This window comes from Bombus vosnesenskii, unplaced genomic scaffold (genome assembly GCF_011952255.1).
Source record: "Bombus vosnesenskii isolate JDL3184/JDL3185 unplaced genomic scaffold, Bvos_JDL3184-5_v1.1 scf7180000016274, whole genome shotgun sequence".
Lineage (NCBI taxonomy): Eukaryota > Metazoa > Arthropoda > Insecta > Hymenoptera > Apidae > Bombus > Bombus vosnesenskii.
In genome coordinates this window covers 1322097-1341613 of record NW_022884343.1, presented here as the reverse complement: position 1 = coordinate 1341613, position 19517 = coordinate 1322097, and the positions used below count along the sequence as shown (strand labels likewise).

Here is a 19517-nt window from a genome sequence, read left to right as displayed (position 1 = left end):
CTGATTCTACTTAACTCTTCCTAGCTCTCACCGGCTCTCCTCCTATTTTGTTTCGCCTCTTCTTGTCCTTTTCTAGTGTCCTAAAGTTTTTGCTTCTTTCTTCAGTCTCTCTTACTTTTCTATTTGTCCTTAACTTTCCTCATCTCATCCTGATTCTTTCTACAGTGGCTACAAAAAGATATTTATCTATCTATCATTCTCCATATCGATATCCATCATTCTATGTATCAAAGCCTTTACATATAAATCGATTAAGACCAAGTATGTCAAATTTTGTACCATTTAATAGTACTTTCACATAACTATGAAAATTTTATTAACAAGCTAATTTCAAATTTGTTAACGCTAAATTGTCCTTTCACTTGTAACTGATAACGTGTCTTGCTGCAAAGATTTTGTTTTATCATTTAATTACCATACAAAGTTAATTCGTTGGTTGTTTTATAATCAGCTGAGGGCTGGTTGTCTCGTCGTTTGATTGAAAGTTTTCCTTGCGGGGATATTGGTGAACTGTTCCTGACACGACGACGATCAAGAAGGGGTTTTCACGTAGAGTGAAATCTCTTCAAAGATAAGTGGAACTGGTCTCAACGTTTCCTTTGAACAAGAAAAATATTCACTAAATATATTTTAAATTATTCATTGTTAATTAACTAACGAGGTCTTTATCGTTAATTTATAATTATATATATATATAATATTTTGTTTCCATTCTCTGATCTACATTTTATTATTATAGTGAGTTTAATCGTGACTAGTATCGATTTAAGTAGTCTAGATCATTTAATACAAATTAAGGTACATCATTTGAACAGGAAACAGTTTTCGATTGTTATTAATAGAGTACAGACGAGTACTAATATTATCTTCTCTGTCGATAATGTAGGGAACGACATGTTATTTAATAATACAAAATATAGGACTTTGTAATAAGTTGATCAGATTGGTGGTTTGAAAAGAAATTTCTTCAACTATTTACCGGTTTATTGTTAAAAAATAAATCTTAAACATATATTAATTAATATACAAAGAAAAACCATTTTCTCACGAGTTTCTCAGAGTAATGTATTTTATAACAAACTTGTACAATCCTAGTAACATACATCCACATAATGGAAATAGAAAACTCCGTGTTTCGAGGTGGAAAGGTGTCAAACATTAGAAACTTACAATTAATCAAAAGTGCATTTTCATGTATACGTGTATATATGTATGTATGTATGTGTGTACATGTACATAAGTGTACATTATTTTATAGCAGAAAAGTCAGTCTTAAAAAATAATACGATGCTAAATGTACATGATAAAATTACTATGAAAAAGAGACAACATTCTATGCCACAAATTTGTTTAAGATGATTATGTACAATCTTAACTTGGCGATTATTGTAATTAAAATTCTTTATTTTAATTTCGTAAGGCATCGAAAATTGCATTTATGTACCATTTAAAATTTATATCATATAAGTAAGAAAACCCATAACATTTTATGCTAAATCATTTTTATAATTTTGATCTAGACCATTCGAATGATTTTACAATTTTCTATATATTAACTATTATTAAATACGCTTCAATTTGTTGTTTTCTACCTCTTTTCTTCATTAAGTTCATTATTCTGTGCAGAAATTGTTAACGACATCTTCGAGCGCGAATTTTGAAATTCATTGATATGTTCTTGAGCACCTTGCACTTTTAATTTACAACTATATACTTTCTCTCTTTATTTTGAACACATTGTATAGTCTTTTAAATATATCTCAGTCTAAATATTTGCTTCGGTTGAACTATTTTTTGCCTGGTTAGGCATGTTATATGCATATCTATTTCGGCATTGTTATATATTTCTATCTTTCTCAATTTTAATATTTCTTTCTATCGCTACAATATGGCCTCAATATTTGTCTATATTGAAATCAGTCACTTTTGTATACAAGGTGTTCTAATAATCATGGTATAGGAAGGGATACTACGTGAGTCAATAAATCGAGAATATGGAATGAAATTTTTTCACATGGCACTTTGTTTTCAATAAAATCAAACTTCAAAATTCGATCATGTGAACTTGGCTAATTACCGGCTGGTTATGAGTAAACAGTCAGCATTTATTCTACGTGAAATAAGTTAGAAGTATAGAATAAAGTTTCTCCGTTTATAGATTGTTGGTTTTTATGAATTTTTGTATTTTTATAAACATAACTATAGAAATAGAACTTTAATAGGAATTTGTTTCATCTGCTAAATATTAGAATAAATATTCTATTTTGGATATTTTACGCTAATATAATTCACATTACTGTCATTTGCTTATCATTCTAATAGTACATTCAAAATCTAACACCTGGCCTTATATTGCACTTCAAATATTATAAGTGCTTCTCTGAAAAACTAATGATTCTGATTTATATTCACTTACCAGCTCACCAAAGGTATATTTCTGTATATCGTATGCATTTTGTGTATTTTTGCGCCTCCAAATTTCTTATAAATGCATAAAAATCCGCAGTATATCCACTTAAGACCACAATAAATTTCATTCAACATTTTCGACTTATTTTCTATCTTAAAATCGCCGCCTTATTATCATTGTGCCATGATTTCTAAAACATTCTGTATAAACATTATTTCTCTATTTTACAATCGCATCGCGATCAGAGTACAGGTACAGTGTGATAATTTTATTATATGCAATAGTAACAAGAAATTGTCATTTCATCTGACACTCGAGTGCTTTGAGACACTTGATTGTGTTCAATTTTTCATTATTCTACAATTCTATTGTTATAATAATAAAATGCTATAAAATATGTAAAATGCTGTAAAAATAGAAAGCAAAATATTCAGGTGAAATTACAATTTAGTGTTATTCGTCACCACTATTAAATAATTCTCCAAACAGCACATACTACTACCAACTGCGCAAAGTTGTTCTCCCGCGAAAAAAGTAACCAATAACAACCCAGTGCGGGAGGACAGAAAAATTTCAAATGGTCGTTTGGCGCTATAAATTTTTAAACAAATCTATTGAAATTGTTATGCAATTGATATTTGTTGATTTGGAATAATTATTAAACATATTATTCGTCACACATTGGATATCACTCATTCACGCAACTTTTTTCTATGAAGTACGGTATTCTCTTTGAAAATACATTGCCTTGCGTTTGCATTTTTCTCCATGTTCACTCAGGATGATTGTTTTATCAAATTCTGTTTTTCGTTCTATTTTAATATTATTGATAAAGAAATGAATACTTTCCAAATTTTTCACTTTGCATTTTGTATTTCAGTAACATGTTTCAGTGAAAAGAATTATAACTGAAAAATAAAAAGTGCTTAAATCTATTTTCAAAAAGAACATGTGAGTCGTAACGTATGTTTTAAATTTATTACTTCACTATCTATACGTAGGTAATATGATATAATATAATATAGCAGACAATATATATAATAATGTAGGTTCGGCTCTATCAGTCTTAACGTTAATAATGAACACTATTGTTCGTTGTACAATGAGGTAGTTCGTTCCGTGTAATTATGTATTAATATTTCGAGGTAGTATTAATCCATGTTATTATGGATTAATATTTAGAGGTAATTCATTCGTATGTTATTATGCATTAATATTTAGAGGTACTTCATTCGTATGTTATTATGCATTAATATTGAGCAATATTGCAGCTGTATCCCAGGGCCATTGATCAGTAACGCTAATGTATTCTTATAATTAGCAACAAATTAACAGCGATATCATCAGTCAATAACACGAAATTATTCAAAGTGTATAACTCCATCCCTTTTTTCTCTTTCTTTATGCTTTTTCAGAATATATATATATGTATGTATGTATACATGTATATAATATATAGTTTGTATATATAATCTATGTCATAGTGACAGCATTTAATGCTAAAGATAGAAAATCTCTCTTAAAAGAAAAAAAAGAATTAAAAACAAAATTATTAAAACAATATACAATCTCTTCACCTTTTTCTTTCACGCGGCATTTATATTCTATAAAAATCAATGAAGATTATAAAATATTACTACTATGTAGATTGCTAGATGAGAAAAAAACGAGAATATCGAATCACAATGATTACACTGAATTAAAAAAAAACAAATATATATATTCAATAGTTCAAAAGTGTTTAAAGCTTAATGCGATTCGAAATTAGTTTGTGAAATCTTGAAGATCTTTCGCGTATTATCGAAAGCCAGTTTCTGCGATTAATCTGATTAAAACGCATTTCTTCAAGACTTCACAAATTAAAATAAGCTAAAAAAACAAAAACATATATATATGTATATATAAATGTCGTCAATTTCATTAAATATTCGAGCAAGAACATTTGCAAAGCTTTTCTTCCTTTTCACTAACAACTTTTAATGAACTACTGATACTTTCTTTTAAATTGTTAAAGTACGTTAGTATGAGAAGGCACTATATTCCTTATTAGCATTAGGCTTTAACAACTTCGGAACACAATCGTTGATTATACTTCAGTCTCTTGAACTCATAACGCATGAATCAGTCTTGTGCAAGGTAATCTGAGAAGAACCTCATATACCAGATTCCTTATGTATATACGTATGTTCTATGACTTACTTTTGCGACGACACTCTATTATTGATCCCTGAGTCATTTGTTAAACGTTGACTTATTTAATTGGCTTCTGTTTGGTTGCGTCTTTTAATCCATTTATATCGCCTTGTTGCTTTCTCTGAAGCACACACACGTCTGTGATTGTCTCTAGGGGGATTTCCCGTGAAACGAACAAACAGATCATCGTCAAATATAGAATAATTTTTTAAATTCGTTATATTACGAAGCTGGAACGTATTTTCGTTTCACGGGACACTACGGATACTTGCGTATAATTTCTTCTAAAATCCAATGCCCTTAAATTATTTGGAAACTTTTCGAACAGTTCCCATGTGATAAAGGACTGAGTAATAGTACGTTTAGTATCTGTCAGAGGTATAGCCTGGTAATCATGAGAGATAAGATAGTAAACCTAGGTTAATTGTGACTACACGAATCAGAGCCAATATCCTCCTCGTCCTTGATCACTGAGGTTGGTGGGACTATCACACGAACATCCGACTTACGACTTATAGAGAGATCTTCGACTTGATCTTCGTTGTTCTGCTGTTTCACGGAATGCACTATGGGGCTAGAGGTACAACGACTGGCGTCCAACATCTCCCGGTCTACAAGACCGTCTCTCGACTTATATGTATCGAGGATAGATCCAGAACCCTCGATCACACTGCCACTCTCGTTCTCGTTTTCCGAGAGGGCACCGCTGTAGATGTTGCCATTTGCGTTACCACCGATTCCGTAAGGAAAACAGGCGCCACTACCATTCGAGCCACGTTTAAATGGTCGTGATGTTGTGATTCCTAGTTTTTTCACCTTATCGTAAAGAGTTCGAGAGGGTACTCCGTACTTACGTGCCGCCTGGAGGGCACTCATTCCCGAACGTACTGCCTCGATCGCAGACATTATGTCGTCCCTCGTGTATTGCTTGTACCGTTTCCATTCTGGCTTTTGCGCTGGTACGTAATTAACCATCCCTGTAACAAAAAGTATTAATTGTGTTTAATATTTGATTTATGATATACATATACATTCTTCTATATTTAATGACAGTAATATATAGAGTAATAGCAAAACTTTGACAGTACATTTTACAGGTATATTCAAACACAAAATGTTATATAAACATAAATCATTTAGAACTTCTGTCAATTCCACGCTACTGAACGTTTTTGTGTGGATAATTTTAAAAAAGAAAAATATATCAAACAGGTATTAATACTGAAGCTGATTGGTTCATTAAAATGAAGCAAACTCAAAATAAGTTTTATAGTAGAACGTATTAACAAAGTTTAGCTGCTAAATCATAAGAAAATTGAATTTTTTATATTAATTTCTTTTCTCTTACCTGGTTTAATGTCTGGAATATATGACTGTGGCGATGCTTGCTTATCGTCTTCATCCATTATAGACACATCAGTATAAGGACTATGTGCAGGATCCCCATGAACTACATCCGTACTACTGCGTCTGTCATTCTCATTCGAGGAGCCATTACTGTTGCTTCTGAACTGATTTTCGTGGCTATCCGGGTGCAAGAGGGGAATCCCTTGGGAACTATCCGCGTGACCTTGACCCAGCACCGTTCTGAGAATCGGCGTGTCTCTGTTCATTAACATATTTGAGAGTTTCCTGCGTTTCAATGGAGAAGTCTCAAAACCGGTTAAAATGGATGATGACCCGCTTAACATGGCAGAATGTTGATGTGTCGCCGTCTGGTGACTGGAGCTGGAATGAGTGATAGGAATCCCTGGTAGAGGCCACATTGGCAGCGGTAAACGGCTACTTCTATCAGCTGGTGATTTGCCATAAATATCATAAGTAGTCCCCGTAGAATGTGGAGGAGACGTATGATCACTACTGTGAGCTGCGCTGCTGGTTGTACTGGTGCTTATGGCTGGAGGAGGTGACATAGAGGTTTCAACCTCGTCACGACGACCTTGGGGGCCATTTTCTTCAACCAACCCTTTCACCTTTAGTACTTCCGCGACTTTTAATAACCCAGCCAATTGCTCTTGAGCCACGTTTACTTCGCCTCGGTACATATACTCCAGGATGGCTTTGATCTCAGAATACTTCACGTCTTTCAATACGACGATAGGATGCTTGCATGGCAAGTCAATGAACAGAGTTTGGAAGTAGGAGGAACATGCTGCTAGGACCATCTTGTGGCATTTGACAGACGCGCCTCCGTCAACTGCCAAAGTCACGTCAGTGAATGCCTCATTTTGCAGCAACTCATCGAACACTGTCAGTAAATTAGAGCGGTGATTGTTCCAACGCAAACAGTACTGCTGCGAGGTACTCGCCATCTCGGTTAACTCAATCAGCAAAGCGGGTTCTGAAAGAAATTGCGAATAATGAGGTTAACACTAATTAATTATTTACTATTATATGATTAGAACTGACTAATAAGCATCGAACACGATTAATTTTTTAATTTGTAAAATTATAGAACACGGTAAACTGGAATTTACAAAATAAAAATGTAAAAATGTTTTAGGAGGTGCTTTTTACGCATCCTTTAACAATTGAACCGCTAATTGGAAATGAAATTCATGGGACATAATGTTTTACGAGGTATGAGTCATGCTTGTGAAACTACCCTCATTTAACAATCGGATACTGCGCATGTGCAAGACGCGTGTTATGCTATAACGCATATGCGGAAGTTAAAATTCGAGCAACATTGATCTTGCGATGAATAAATTAAGCTTTAGCGAGCAAAAACTAAGAAATAAAAAACACGTTAAAAATATGTAAACAATTATTATTACAAACATTATTATTAATAAAACTTACTAATGATTGACAAACATTAATCCATGATGCATACTACATGAAATATAAAATATTGTAAACATTGATAATGACAAGTCTACGTACGTATATAACAAATTAGAAAAGAATCTATTAGTATAATTCTGAAACATCTATGACATAGTATTCCGAAGACTTACATTTCCAAAACTCTGGCGTAGTACGGCGAAACTGTTCAAATGGCCGCCGAGTAGTACGTTAGGAGATGTACGATTAGTTAGCATATGTGTGCACTCGCATTGGTAACTCAATTTCGTTGAAGCCAGACGACAGAAACGTTGCCGTAAAGAATCCAACCCCTAGTGACTGCACATAGCGCGCGGAAGCGCGTGTATACGCGAAACCGCCGATCAAAGCAAATCTCTTCACATCCCTTTAATCTTCACCAGTAATAGCCAATCATTTTGCAAACAGATCATGTACACGGTCTAATTTACAAAAACAAAATTCACCCACGAAAGTTCTTATCTTCGTCTTCTACTGTCGTCTTGGTTTTATCTTCTATTGCTATCCAAATGTTTGTCCTTGTCTTTCTTAACATGTGTATTGTTCGATATTTGTATATCTTCACTAAAGCTTTGTTTTCGCAATCGTCACATTAGTTTCTTTCGAGGTTTGGTGCATTCCTGATGATGATTATAGTATCTTTGAAAGCAACGGTGTCGCTAGTCGATACGATACGAGTGCACACTCGTAGCAAAAGCAAGCTTTAACGTATTTAGAAACCCTCTCCCACGGCCTACTCGGCGACCACTGACGAGCCGTGCGTGGAAGACGCACTAGGCCGAGCTGGTCATGGCTCTCCTCGCATAGGGGTGTTCATACGTGTGCGTTCGTGCTTCGTCTGTCGTCATTGTGTGCGTATATCCAGTGGCGTAACTGACGTCCCTTTATGCGAAATATTCTAGTTAGGACTTTTAAATGACGTATCATTAATGAATGAAATGCATTAGCAAGAAATGAACGGTACCCGAGAACGATTAACGCGATTAACGAAATAACTTTGTCCAACAGAAACGAAATAACTAGGCGATTAACAAGTTTGTTTTAATGAGTAGATTATGCGAACCATAGTCTGTTCGTAACGAAATCTGAAGAAACTAATGTTCCATCGAATCCTTAGATATTTAACTGCAAATCTTGCTAGTTTTCAGAAAGCAAAATTTGTTGCATCTAACTATATATTTGATTATATTATTGTATTATTAATAACAAATAACAATTTGCAGTATGCTTCTATCACTACTCATTATCTATTCATTAAAGATGAATTAGTTTCAGAAATGAGCCAAATTGTATAATTAAGATATTATGAATGTAATTTTAAACTATGATAGTTTATATTGATAATGACTTGCAATTTTAATTTCATATTTTCTGTAATATTATACTATTTTATTGGTGTAAATTGTGCTATGTAGTATTTATACTATTGAAGTTCGGCTTCAAAGGGCGTAAAAAAGCTAAAAAACATATAGATGGCAAAGTTACGCCACTGAATAGCACGCACAAGGAGTCTTGCAGAGGCATCGTCGCCCCTGGTTGCATGATCGGCCAATCACACTGCGTCTAGGCCAATATCCTGCGGGGTACGATGCATACACATCTAAGTGGTGCATGCTTGCACGCGTGTGCGTGCGTGGATGACTATGCGGCATCGTATGTGTACACCCACGTCTTTCACCCGCGTATCAGCGCTAGCGATGGATATTAGATTCCCTGTTTCTCGCAAGTTTTCGAGCAACGGCTCAACTTTTTTATTTCCCCGAAATTTTTATCATGACTTCTCTACCATTTTGTATTTAAAAATTCTTATTATCTTGCTCAATTACAAAATTGCATCTTCGTATTAGTTGACACTGTATTGTTTCAATGATCCTGAAATGAATGAGTATTTTATTGTAGTATTCCTGCATGAATATATTTCATTGGTATATAAAATACAAATTCATGATAATATGATGAAAATTTTATTTAGAAAGCAACAAATATTCAGTTTATTTAAGCCTTCCCTGCCTTTACAACATTAAACTTCATAAACTTTAAACTCAGTCTTCTTAGTTTACAAACTAATGGAGATAGTTAAGGAATAGAGCGACAATGTACCTTTTAGTAAAATTAAGAGATTTGTTGCAAATCTTCCAGAATTTATACGTATAGATAGAGAGATACAGATGTTAAAAATTGTGAAAACTGAAGAGGCATCTTAAGACCATCACTAATTATCAGTGGACTAATGTGCGGCAAGGTACGAGAAACCTGCGTGTCTATATGCGTTCCCGAAAATTGTTACCACGCCCTGGCTTCTATGCAACTGTCGATTGCGCTTGCGTCCTCTTATAAAATCTTCCAAAATTTTTCCCATGTTCCTGGCAAATCAAACCATATTTCATCGTAACCAGCAGTATAACTTTCTATTCTTCGATTCAACTCTTTCTACTTTGTAATAAATTTATAGAAGTCCATTTCCATAGAAAATTAAAAAAATAGATCTACTGTGATGATTGCAATGAAAATTCATATAGGGAGTAAAATAGAAGGCTGAATGAAACATAGCTAAAAAAGCTTGCCAGTTCTCTCTTCTCTCCTTTCCCTCACGAACAGACGCACGTGGACGTCGTTTCCTGTTTACTAGGGCTCGCGAAGTGGCGCATTAAGAACGGGCCGAAAATATGCGGCTCGATTCCCACCTTATCTCGACCAGTTCGTACAGCAAAAGAAGAAGTAGAGACGATAAAAGCGGGGCACGATAAAAGAAAATCGTTTCCCTGCGTGCTCGCGTGCACGTATGCATAGTTTTACACTGACATCGATAGAATTGTGAATGTGTTAGTGAGTGCGCCATCGGACGAGACCCTTGGGCGAAGAAAAAGACGAAGGAAAAGGGGGAATGCGAAGCTGTTAAGGTGAATCCTTGTATACCGTTGCGCCATCGAAAAAATTCCATATTCGATGTCGGCTGAACACACCGACCTCGACTAGACTCTTTCTACTTCCACATAGTGAATTGGTCTTTCGTGTTAATTTATAAAATTGCTATGTTCGTTCCTCTTTCAATAGGATATCTAAATCCAAATCTAAATTTATCTTTCAAAAGATGTCTAAAACTAGAGAACACTGTTTTAATTGTCTATTAATATTATTAATAATTTTCACTCAATCGTCGAATATCAATGAAATGGAGAATTTCTAAATTTAAAAAATTAACAAAATCTAAATTTCAACTACGCCATTTATAGAATTACCTAAAAATTGAAGATTTGCAGTTTATTGTACAATTTGAAGTTTTCTTTAAATCATAAAGTAAATTGGAATCATAGAATTGATCTTGGTTTATGCACAAGGCATTTTGAAATAGTTGCGGTTCCATTTAATAAAACAACCAGCCGGAGCTCCAGATTTAGCAGCCAGCTTACTCCCTCTTGTCTCAGGACGACCAGATTTTCACTAAAAAAACGCAGGACGAACGAAAAGCCATAGGCTGCTTCGTGCGTTCCGAAGGAGCCATTAAAAAGGAAGTTAGTGACTCCTCGAATAGAGGAAAGAAAGAACGAATAGGAAGAACATATTAGTGATAGCTATAGCAACGTTGCACATTATCTATCGTGAGCAAAGCGATGATAGAGGGATACCAACTGTTTGCTTATCTACAGATAGCATAGAATTCTTGATTCCGTATTCTTGCGTATTTTGTCGCGTCGTTCTAAAAATATTACTCTGACTACTTCTTCTTTCTTCTAGAAAACGAAGAGATAAAGGTTGTATAAATAATTCTGATAATTTAAAATAATATTAAATTGTGTTGATCACCGAAAATGAAATAAATGAACCATTAGATATACACATGTGCATCCCACTTACGTAAAATACACAGAAGAATCATGTAGGTGTAGGCTATCTGTAAGGAAGGGAGCTTTACATGGATCTAGGCTGGTCTCATCTGAAAAGGTGCATGCAAGCGGCTTTTCAATCCCCTTGAGGAACCTGTTTCTCTTCACATACGCTTCTCGTCCTCCTGACTTCTCTAGAAAACTGTCTCGAAATTTTGCCTCAATCGTCTGAGCGAAAGAATAAAATTCAAATTCGTAGAACGTGATTATGTCATTAAATGCATATCAAATTATCTTTATTATTTAATTGTATCAAACTTAAAATGATAAACTGCTTAATCCTTCAATATAGAATCATTTTTTCATGCCATCTGATTTTAGAAGACTACATTAAAAAAGAACATTTTGCACCTTACTAATAAAATTAATTATTTCTAGTAATTATTTTTAGTAATAGTACTTTTTAATCATTTCTGTTGCTCCGAGATAGTACTTGTGTTCTATAGAAAGAAAGGATGCACATAGAATTACTCGTGGAGGCCGATGACACAGGTGAATGGGGCGTTGCACCCGGTAGCTGCAATGAATGGCCATGCAACAAGGCAAAGCAGATCTTGAACAGTAGGAACAAAGTGTACTCGGTTACACGGAATAATTGCACTTGACGCCGGAGGGTACCCACTGGACCAACAATACTTTCGCTATTGTATAGGCAACAATGTATCAGCAGGTAGCCGATCATCGATCGGGGATCCCTTCGGTCAATGGCCTTGCAATGCACGCCGAGGCCTTTACATGCATCTGTACGAGGTGTTAATGTAAGAATCAAACCCTTCTCGTGTGTTTATTTATTTGATAATAATTCTCGTTCAATACTCTTCTGATCAAACTTCAAGCTCTCCTCTTCTACAATAATAATACTCTAATGGTATTCTTCTATTGTAATAATATTCTATTTACGCGAGCACATTGGGGGATGGAATATAGTTCTAATTAGTGAAATGGAATTCTATGACGTTATTATAGAGTCATTCCTTTAGAACTCTAATCTGTTTCTGAAAATTGCTGCATAATCTAACCTGTTAAGATAGATTAAAAATTTAAATAACTACAAATTAATTCGTGTTCCAATGTTTGGAAATAGATATTATTTTTGAATGGTAGGAGTGGTAGTATAACCATTGTAAAACAGCAGCCATTTTGATCGTCCAGTGGATTTCTATGCATCAGTGGTTAGAATATCTTCAGTGTTGCAATAAAAAGAAGCACAAGTAAGGTGTATGTATCCCATATGCAGGGCCAAGGTTTATCTGTGGTGGACGAGTGTCAGTGGGTCGACACCCGCAAACCGGTCCTGATCACGTGGAATGTGAGCCCGCTGTGCGATGTTGCCACGTATATGCATGATTTCCCAAAAGTGCATCTACCGTAGGCCTACTGCACGCAACACGCGTGCACGCACGCACGGTGCCCTCCCCTCTTACGACTTTCGTACGATTTCGGGAAAACTGACTCCAAAATCCGGGTTTCACAAACCAGCCCCTGAAATAATATTCAGATGTTAGATCACTGCATTATATACACGTTGATATAAATTACATTTGTTAGCTTCCTTTTATTTCATTTATTTTCCCCTTTTTTATGCTTCCAACCTCGTATTTTGTCATAATAGCTAAAAATTTAACTTTGTAATTGATTTTAAAGTTGTATTATTATATGATCCTCCTTGCGCAATTAACCTAACATCGATAAAATCTTACAAGTCACAAGCCACACTTTGACAAGGAAACAGATGAAACTTTATTAATAAATTTTACAAATTACAAATGATCTAATTATTCCATTGTAAATGTAAAATTTCTAAATTACAAAAAAGTAAGTAATAATATAATTAGCAACTTGTAACTTGTCAATTCACTAATATTATTAGGTGATAAATTATTATACAAGAGAGCCCTGAGTCCTGGAATGGATAGAAAAAATATGTACGTTCTATTTCCAGTATTAAAACAGAATAATTTCTTTACCAAATCAATAGACTTTTAATAGATTAAAGACTGGAAATAGAATTTACTATAAAATGTAGTGGAAAAGAATTCCTATTGTCGTTTAAAACTGAACAAGTTTTACCAGTATTATTAACGCCAAAAACCAACTCTTCGAGTATTTTTTTAGGAAAGAAGAAAGATAGGAATACCATATTTCATTTAGAAAGTGGCGCATAATTTACGCATCTATGCGCGCGCTATTCCCGCTCGTTGGACAACCCTACCCTTCAAGGTCATTCCTTTTCTATTCCTCTACGCCCTTTTTATGTCTGCCCGGATGGAATAGAAGAGTTTTTATAGCGGTATGTCCTTGGAGCTTGACAATGCCGGTTTCCTGTATGAGGCACCTGTTGTATCGCTGCTCTTTTCTTCGCCACGCCTAATGTGCACATCCGACGCGATCGAAGAATTTATTTCTCTCTTTTTGCCTTCTTTCTTTCTCCTTTCTCTTCGACCGTTACTTCGAGCCACAGTCAAAAATAACCGGAGACTAAGTGACGGAGAGTCCTTTTTAACATGAAGAGAACTGTGCGAAAGTGTGGAGGATGGGATGATAAGAATAGCACATAGCTATGGGGGAGAGACATTTTGTCTAAACTATGATCCCCTGTTTTCCAACTTTCGGTAATCGAGAAACTATTTTCCATGTTACAAAACTTCGACGAAATTATCCTTAATCAATAATTAATCCTATAAAAATTTACCTAAATTAATAGACTTGCACATTGTAAATGGATGGATATGAAACAAAAGTAATGAAAGTTTAATATGTATATAGTAACTGAGCATTTTATATAAATTGTAATTGGGAAGCCCTACGCCAATGCATGATTTTCCTAATACCAACATTTCTCCTGATATACGTTTTTGTGCATCATGGCGTCTCCTCCGGCGAAAAAACTTGGTGGCCGAGCGATTACAAGAGTGTGATGTAATCCGCGCGCGCGCACTAGTCAGGAGGTCAAAGAAATGCCCATAGCTTGTTTTGTACGCGGAGAAGAAAGTCGTTGAACCAGATCGCCAGAGCATCGACCACGGAGTCGACGGCCGGTAAGTGGAAGTCTCCGCGAATAGAAACCTGTTTCTCCTTGATCGCGTGTTCCACGCCCTTTCTCCTGGTCCCCGGTTCCCCCAGAAACGGCCCTTATGTATGTTACAGGGTCAATCTTCGATAAAATGTTGCGGGCTAGGAATGAGTAATAAGAGCTTCTCCTGCCATCTAAAGGGAGCTATGGCTAAATTCCGTGAGAAAGGTTAGATTATTTTGTTTCTTCGAAAGGGCGTTGCAAATTGTAAGCTTCATTTAGGAGTCTGAGAGGATCGGTATTATTAGTGGAAACTGTAATAAGAAATATATGAGTTAGTAGTGAAACTATATAATGATAACCAATGTGTGATAATAAGAACTATTATTGTATATTTATATTATTAATGTTATATAATACTATTTTATATTATATGATATAATACAGTTTTAAAGTTTCAAATATTGTTAGTCAATCCTATATTACCAAAACTGTCTCCTTATTTGGTATTAGAGCTGAATATGTGTTTCTTCATACTTCTCAAAATTTTCAAAATATTGCTTGTCACAATATTAGAACATTGAATGTATTAAAATATTACTTGTTTTTATTTTTACTTTATCAGCTATTCTTTTAGCTATCTTTGGACCTAACAGGCTGTTTTCATTTCTAGCCATGCTATATAAAAATCGTCTGAACTAACATAAACTAACACTGAAATCAGAAGATTTACAAAAATGTACTTACCATATGTTTCTTGTGTAACCTTCATATGTAATATAAGAATATTAACATTGCATTATAGTTTCAAAATAAAAACGTAGATCTAAATATTATCATAATTTCTTTACCCTCTTTAAATCATTCTCTAATCTTTCAATTTTCGAAGTTTTTAATTAAATTATTTTCATCCAAAAATCCAGAGGTATTTAACTAAATTTTTACTTACTCAATCTGATGTAATGTAAATCTGAATAACGTGAATTAATAATAATAAAATCTTCATTCATTTCTGGAGTCAATTTTTCAAACTCTCCATGCGAGATCAAGATGAAAGTGGTGCCCCGGCCGTTATTTACGAAATATTCGATTTCAAACCTCTTATCGATTCGATAATCGGAACCATTTTCATGTTTTTCAATAAAAATTATCGAAATTACCAAATCCTAACCTATATGATATAACCTCTATTACATAATATGAATAAAATTTGAATCCACTTTGTTTCCTTAATTGAAATACTTAGAAATGAGAAGATTGTAGCTCTCCTTGGGAAATTTAAGATTGATCTGAATTCTGAGATTTTGAAATGTTCTTTTTGAGTGCCTAGTTTCATAGAGATGGCGCTCAAGTTAGGTTACTTTAATACAGTGACCTCGATCCGTGTATAAAACGTCGCTTAGACGTTTAAAAATCGTCTGGAACGTCATTCTTATACGATATAATTTCTTTTGAATTTGACAAATATACTATGCGGATAGTAACATGGAGGCATTAGTGCAACGAATAATTTCAGATACAAGCGACGAATTTTCAAAAGATATAGCCATCTTTGAGGAAAATGTATGTTTAAATGTCTCAAAGATTTTTGTGAAGAGTTAATAACATAAATTGTTTTTGTTTGATATTTATTTTTATATTATTTTAGTATGGAAGCAGGACTGTATTCGAAGAACTAAACCACGATAAGTTACGAGAAAAGCTGTGGGAAAAATTGTTTCATTGTCTCTCAGATAATTCACAGTCATCACTTCATCATAATTGTTTATCTACTTTACGGATACTTAGGTAATACTATAACATAGCTGTGTGGGCTTGTATGAGATACAATATGTTATTGGATATGTTGTTTTATGTGTGCGGGGTATATATAAAAAAACTTTATTGAATAAACACATTTTTATTTTTAGCAAAACATTAGAACTTTTATGACAGCCACTTTGTGTTATTGCTTTAAATGTAGACCTATAGCTTTTGCTATTATTATTAAGTAATTCTATTGTTTTTCTCCATTAACGTAGCAGAGACAAAACAAAGCTATACGAATTAATCACAGGCGAAAGACTAGGTATTATATTAAATAATGCAGCTCTAAAGGACACAGGTGCAAAAGAACATATTTATACCAATGGTAAGCACATTACATTTAATCGCAAAGTGTTCAGATAAATATCAAATATTTGGAATTATTTTATTTATTTATTTTGCAGTTACTGTCGAAGCTCTCAAACTACTATGTAATTTAATATTCAACAGTGCAAAGGTACAGGAAATATTACCAAAAACACTTTGTTTGCAATGCCTAATTGAACGTATGAAAAAATACAATGACCACATTCCATACGAAGTAACATTATTCGATACCAGAATTGTATTCCTGATTACTGCCCTAAATGCTACCACCAGACATGTTGTCAAAACAGAATTAAATGGAGATGAGTGTCTGATAAAAATGTTGGAAAATATAAGCAATCAATATGAACAAGATAAATCACATGATATCAAGGAAGATAATGCAACATTACTGTGTGAAATTTTAAAAGCATTATTTAATTTGTATATAAATTCAGATGATATGGCAGAAGAAGAGAAGAATAAGAGTTTAGTTTTAATTTTGAGGAAACTATTGTTATCTGAATGTAAGAAAGAAGATGATCTTCAGAGGTATTTATTACTTTTTACATTGCCATATATGTATATTATCTTATGTTGTTATACTATTTTTATATTCCAGCAACATCGCAAATCTATTAACTGTAATACCATATTACTGTTATTCAGTAATGATACCTCCTAGTAAAGAGAAACACAAACAAATATATCAAAATATGGACATGAGTGCAGTATATGTTTTATTAAAATTTCTAGACAAAAGACTAAATTACAAAACCGATTTAATAGGAAATCTCAGTCCAATTGTTACTACTTTTATCAGAATGGTTAAAGCTGAGAGATTGATTAGAAAATATGCTAGGTTACAGGTAGAACTCTCTTCCATTTAGATGTTCCAAGATATTTAAGGTTATTGCATTAGTTATTGGTTTTTTTGCAGATCTTACCTCCCTTAAGGGACGTAATGCATCGCCCAGAAGAAGGAACTACTCTAAGGGCTAAACTGTGTAAATTATTAACTTCTCCTGTAGTAGAGGTACGAGATCTTGTTGCAGAGTTCTTGTTTATACTGTGTAAAGAGAATGGTAAGGCTACAAATATTTAATAAACTATAATATATATTTAGTTAATAATATATTCCTGTCATTTTTAGTTGTTCGCATGGTAAAGTATACTGGATATGGGAATGCTGCTGGTATGTTTGCAAATAAAGGATTATTAGGATCAAATAAAAAAAAGCCAAATTACTATTCTTCTGAATCAGAAGACAGTGAAACTGAGGAATACTTGAAACATAAGGAACAGTAAGTTTAAGCTTAAGATCATAATAAGTTTGTGTTACGATTTTAATAAAATCTGTACTTACAAAGGATCAATCCTGTGACTGGTTGCTTTGAACATCCAAAACCTAATCCTTTGGAAGGAATGTCAGAGGAACAGAAAGAGTATGAAGCATTGCAGCTTCTTGGTCTTGTTGATAAGTTAACGAGGTTTGTACTGTTATTCATTTATGAATATAACAATCAATTTGTTTTTGGTACGATGTTTATGATATATTTGATTATTTTAGGGAAGGTGTGATGCAACCTTGTAGGATTGGAGAAGACGGAAAACCAAAGCCGATCGAACACGTTTTGGAATTGCAAGAGAAACTGCCAAAACAACAATATGCCCATCAGGATTCTGATTCTGATTGAATGCTGAGAAATACTTCTTATATATAAAACTATATGAAAGAACAGACATGAAATAAAAACATGTATGTACAAAATGTTCTTTTACTTTCGTACCCTGCTTCGTTGTCAGCCGAGTTCTTCATAATTCGGAAAATCCAATGGAGGTGAAATAGTCGTATCTTTAAATTGAAGGTCGTAGAAATATAAAGAGAACGATATTAAAGTTGGTTTGCTTACTTTATTGAAAAAGAACAAAGAACAACATTACAAATTAAACAATTGGCAGGAAATAAAAAATATAACAGTTTCCAAAATCACATGAAATATTTTAAACATTACAATTTTGGTAAATTATGTTATGTGCTTTCGTGAGCATCACAATATATTTATTATTGCATTTAGTAAGCCTATACGCAGACAAGAACGTATGTTTCCTACATATTTGAGTAACTCTTTTTCTCTTTTGCTTGGAAACGAGATCCGCGCGGGGCGTAACGAAGTTGGGCGAATTGACAAAGGTAAATGGCGAGAGAATAGAGTCTTATATTTTTTTTTAAATACTTCTCACTTACGAGATTTCAAAACGAACAAAATGGCGTCTTGGCGCAATGATTATGCAGAATATCATTGTAAAAGAACTCTGAAAAATATATTCAGAGCAACAATCTGTTCCTCCTTCCTCCCAAGTTCTGCCCGTCCCGCAGAGGATACCTTTCCAAAGATTATATCGCGCGCGTGTACATTTGACAAATATATAAGTAGCAACTGTTTTCCACATATCTTTAAATACAATAATATTAATGTAATACGTAGATTAAAATATTTTACTTTTCATTTTATTTTTTTTCCATTTTATTATTGTTTGTAAAAGTGTATATAGAAGTGTATACGTATAATACCATAAATTTGAATATTCCATATAAAAATGAAACTAAAAATTTAGTAGGTACCGACGTAGAGAAGAAAAAAGGAAAAAAAGGAAGAGAGAAAAACATTAATAATAATAATAATAATATTAATAATAATAGTAGTAGTAATAATTAATATAATAATCAAGCGGAAATCCCCGTTGAAATGAAAGGAGAGACTTCGCATTTCTCCATTTTCTTTATATACACATATATACATGCGTACATATGCATACTGTGCATAATATACACACATATATATATCGTAACACTTATATGTGGTGTATGTGTGTATACTATATAAGACTAGGTTTTTAACAAACTTTGGGGAAATTCGGTAGGAGTTGATGGTTGGGCACGATGAGGAATTAAAATTAGAATCATCAAAGATATCGCTCTTTTTTTTCTTTTTTCTTTCTCATTCAAAGGACTTAATAGAGAAACGAATATACATATATATCTATGTATTTTAATATGTACGTATATGTGTATATA

At 33.7% G+C, this 19517-nt stretch overlaps 2 protein-coding genes and 1 long non-coding RNA gene across 9 annotated transcripts; 1 reads left to right on the top strand and 2 right to left on the bottom strand.

Annotated features, from left to right (window-relative positions):
• Nucleotides 1-85: 85 nt before the first annotated feature.
• Nucleotides 86-9200, bottom strand: LOC117242513 (protein tramtrack, beta isoform-like). Of its 6 annotated transcripts, XR_004495279.1 has the most exons (5): nucleotides 7564-8501; nucleotides 5952-6944; nucleotides 5120-5580; nucleotides 416-597; nucleotides 86-168 (listed from the first exon to the last, which is right to left on the bottom strand). XR_004495279.1 is itself a non-coding variant. In XM_033509244.1 (4 exons), the coding sequence occupies exons 2-4, from the start codon at nucleotides 6913-6915 to the stop codon at nucleotides 566-568; spliced, it is 1464 nt and encodes a 487-aa protein (XP_033365135.1). In that variant the 5' UTR covers nucleotides 6916-6944; nucleotides 7564-8501; the 3' UTR covers nucleotides 418-565. The 6 variants fall into 6 exon arrangements, 4 of the variants coding, with proteins under 4 accessions (XP_033365135.1, XP_033365132.1, XP_033365131.1 ...); XR_004495278.1 differs by lacking the exon at nucleotides 86-168 and having other exon boundaries at nucleotides 418-597; nucleotides 4610-5580; nucleotides 7564-8502; XM_033509244.1 differs by lacking the exon at nucleotides 86-168 and having other exon boundaries at nucleotides 418-597; nucleotides 5113-5580.
• Nucleotides 9201-12801: 3601 nt separating this feature from the next.
• Nucleotides 12802-15521, bottom strand: LOC117242516. Of its 2 annotated transcripts, XR_004495281.1 has the most exons (5): nucleotides 15276-15520; nucleotides 14813-15040; nucleotides 14149-14640; nucleotides 13021-13991; nucleotides 12802-12978 (listed from the first exon to the last, which is right to left on the bottom strand). It is a non-coding gene; the product is annotated as an uncharacterized LOC117242516 (long non-coding RNA). The 2 variants fall into 2 exon arrangements; XR_004495280.1 differs by having other exon boundaries at nucleotides 14149-15040; nucleotides 15276-15521.
• Nucleotides 15522-15524: 3 nt separating this feature from the next.
• LOC117242512 (synembryn-A) lies at nucleotides 15525-18209 on the top strand. Its single transcript, XM_033509239.1, has 9 exons — nucleotides 15525-15889; nucleotides 15975-16114; nucleotides 16348-16457; nucleotides 16537-16990; nucleotides 17061-17307; nucleotides 17379-17523; nucleotides 17592-17742; nucleotides 17809-17928; nucleotides 18009-18209. Exons 1-9 carry the CDS (start codon nucleotides 15812-15814, stop codon nucleotides 18133-18135), a joined length of 1572 nt encoding a protein of 523 aa, XP_033365130.1. The 5' UTR covers nucleotides 15525-15811; the 3' UTR covers nucleotides 18136-18209.
• Nucleotides 18210-19517: the final 1308 nt, after the last annotated feature.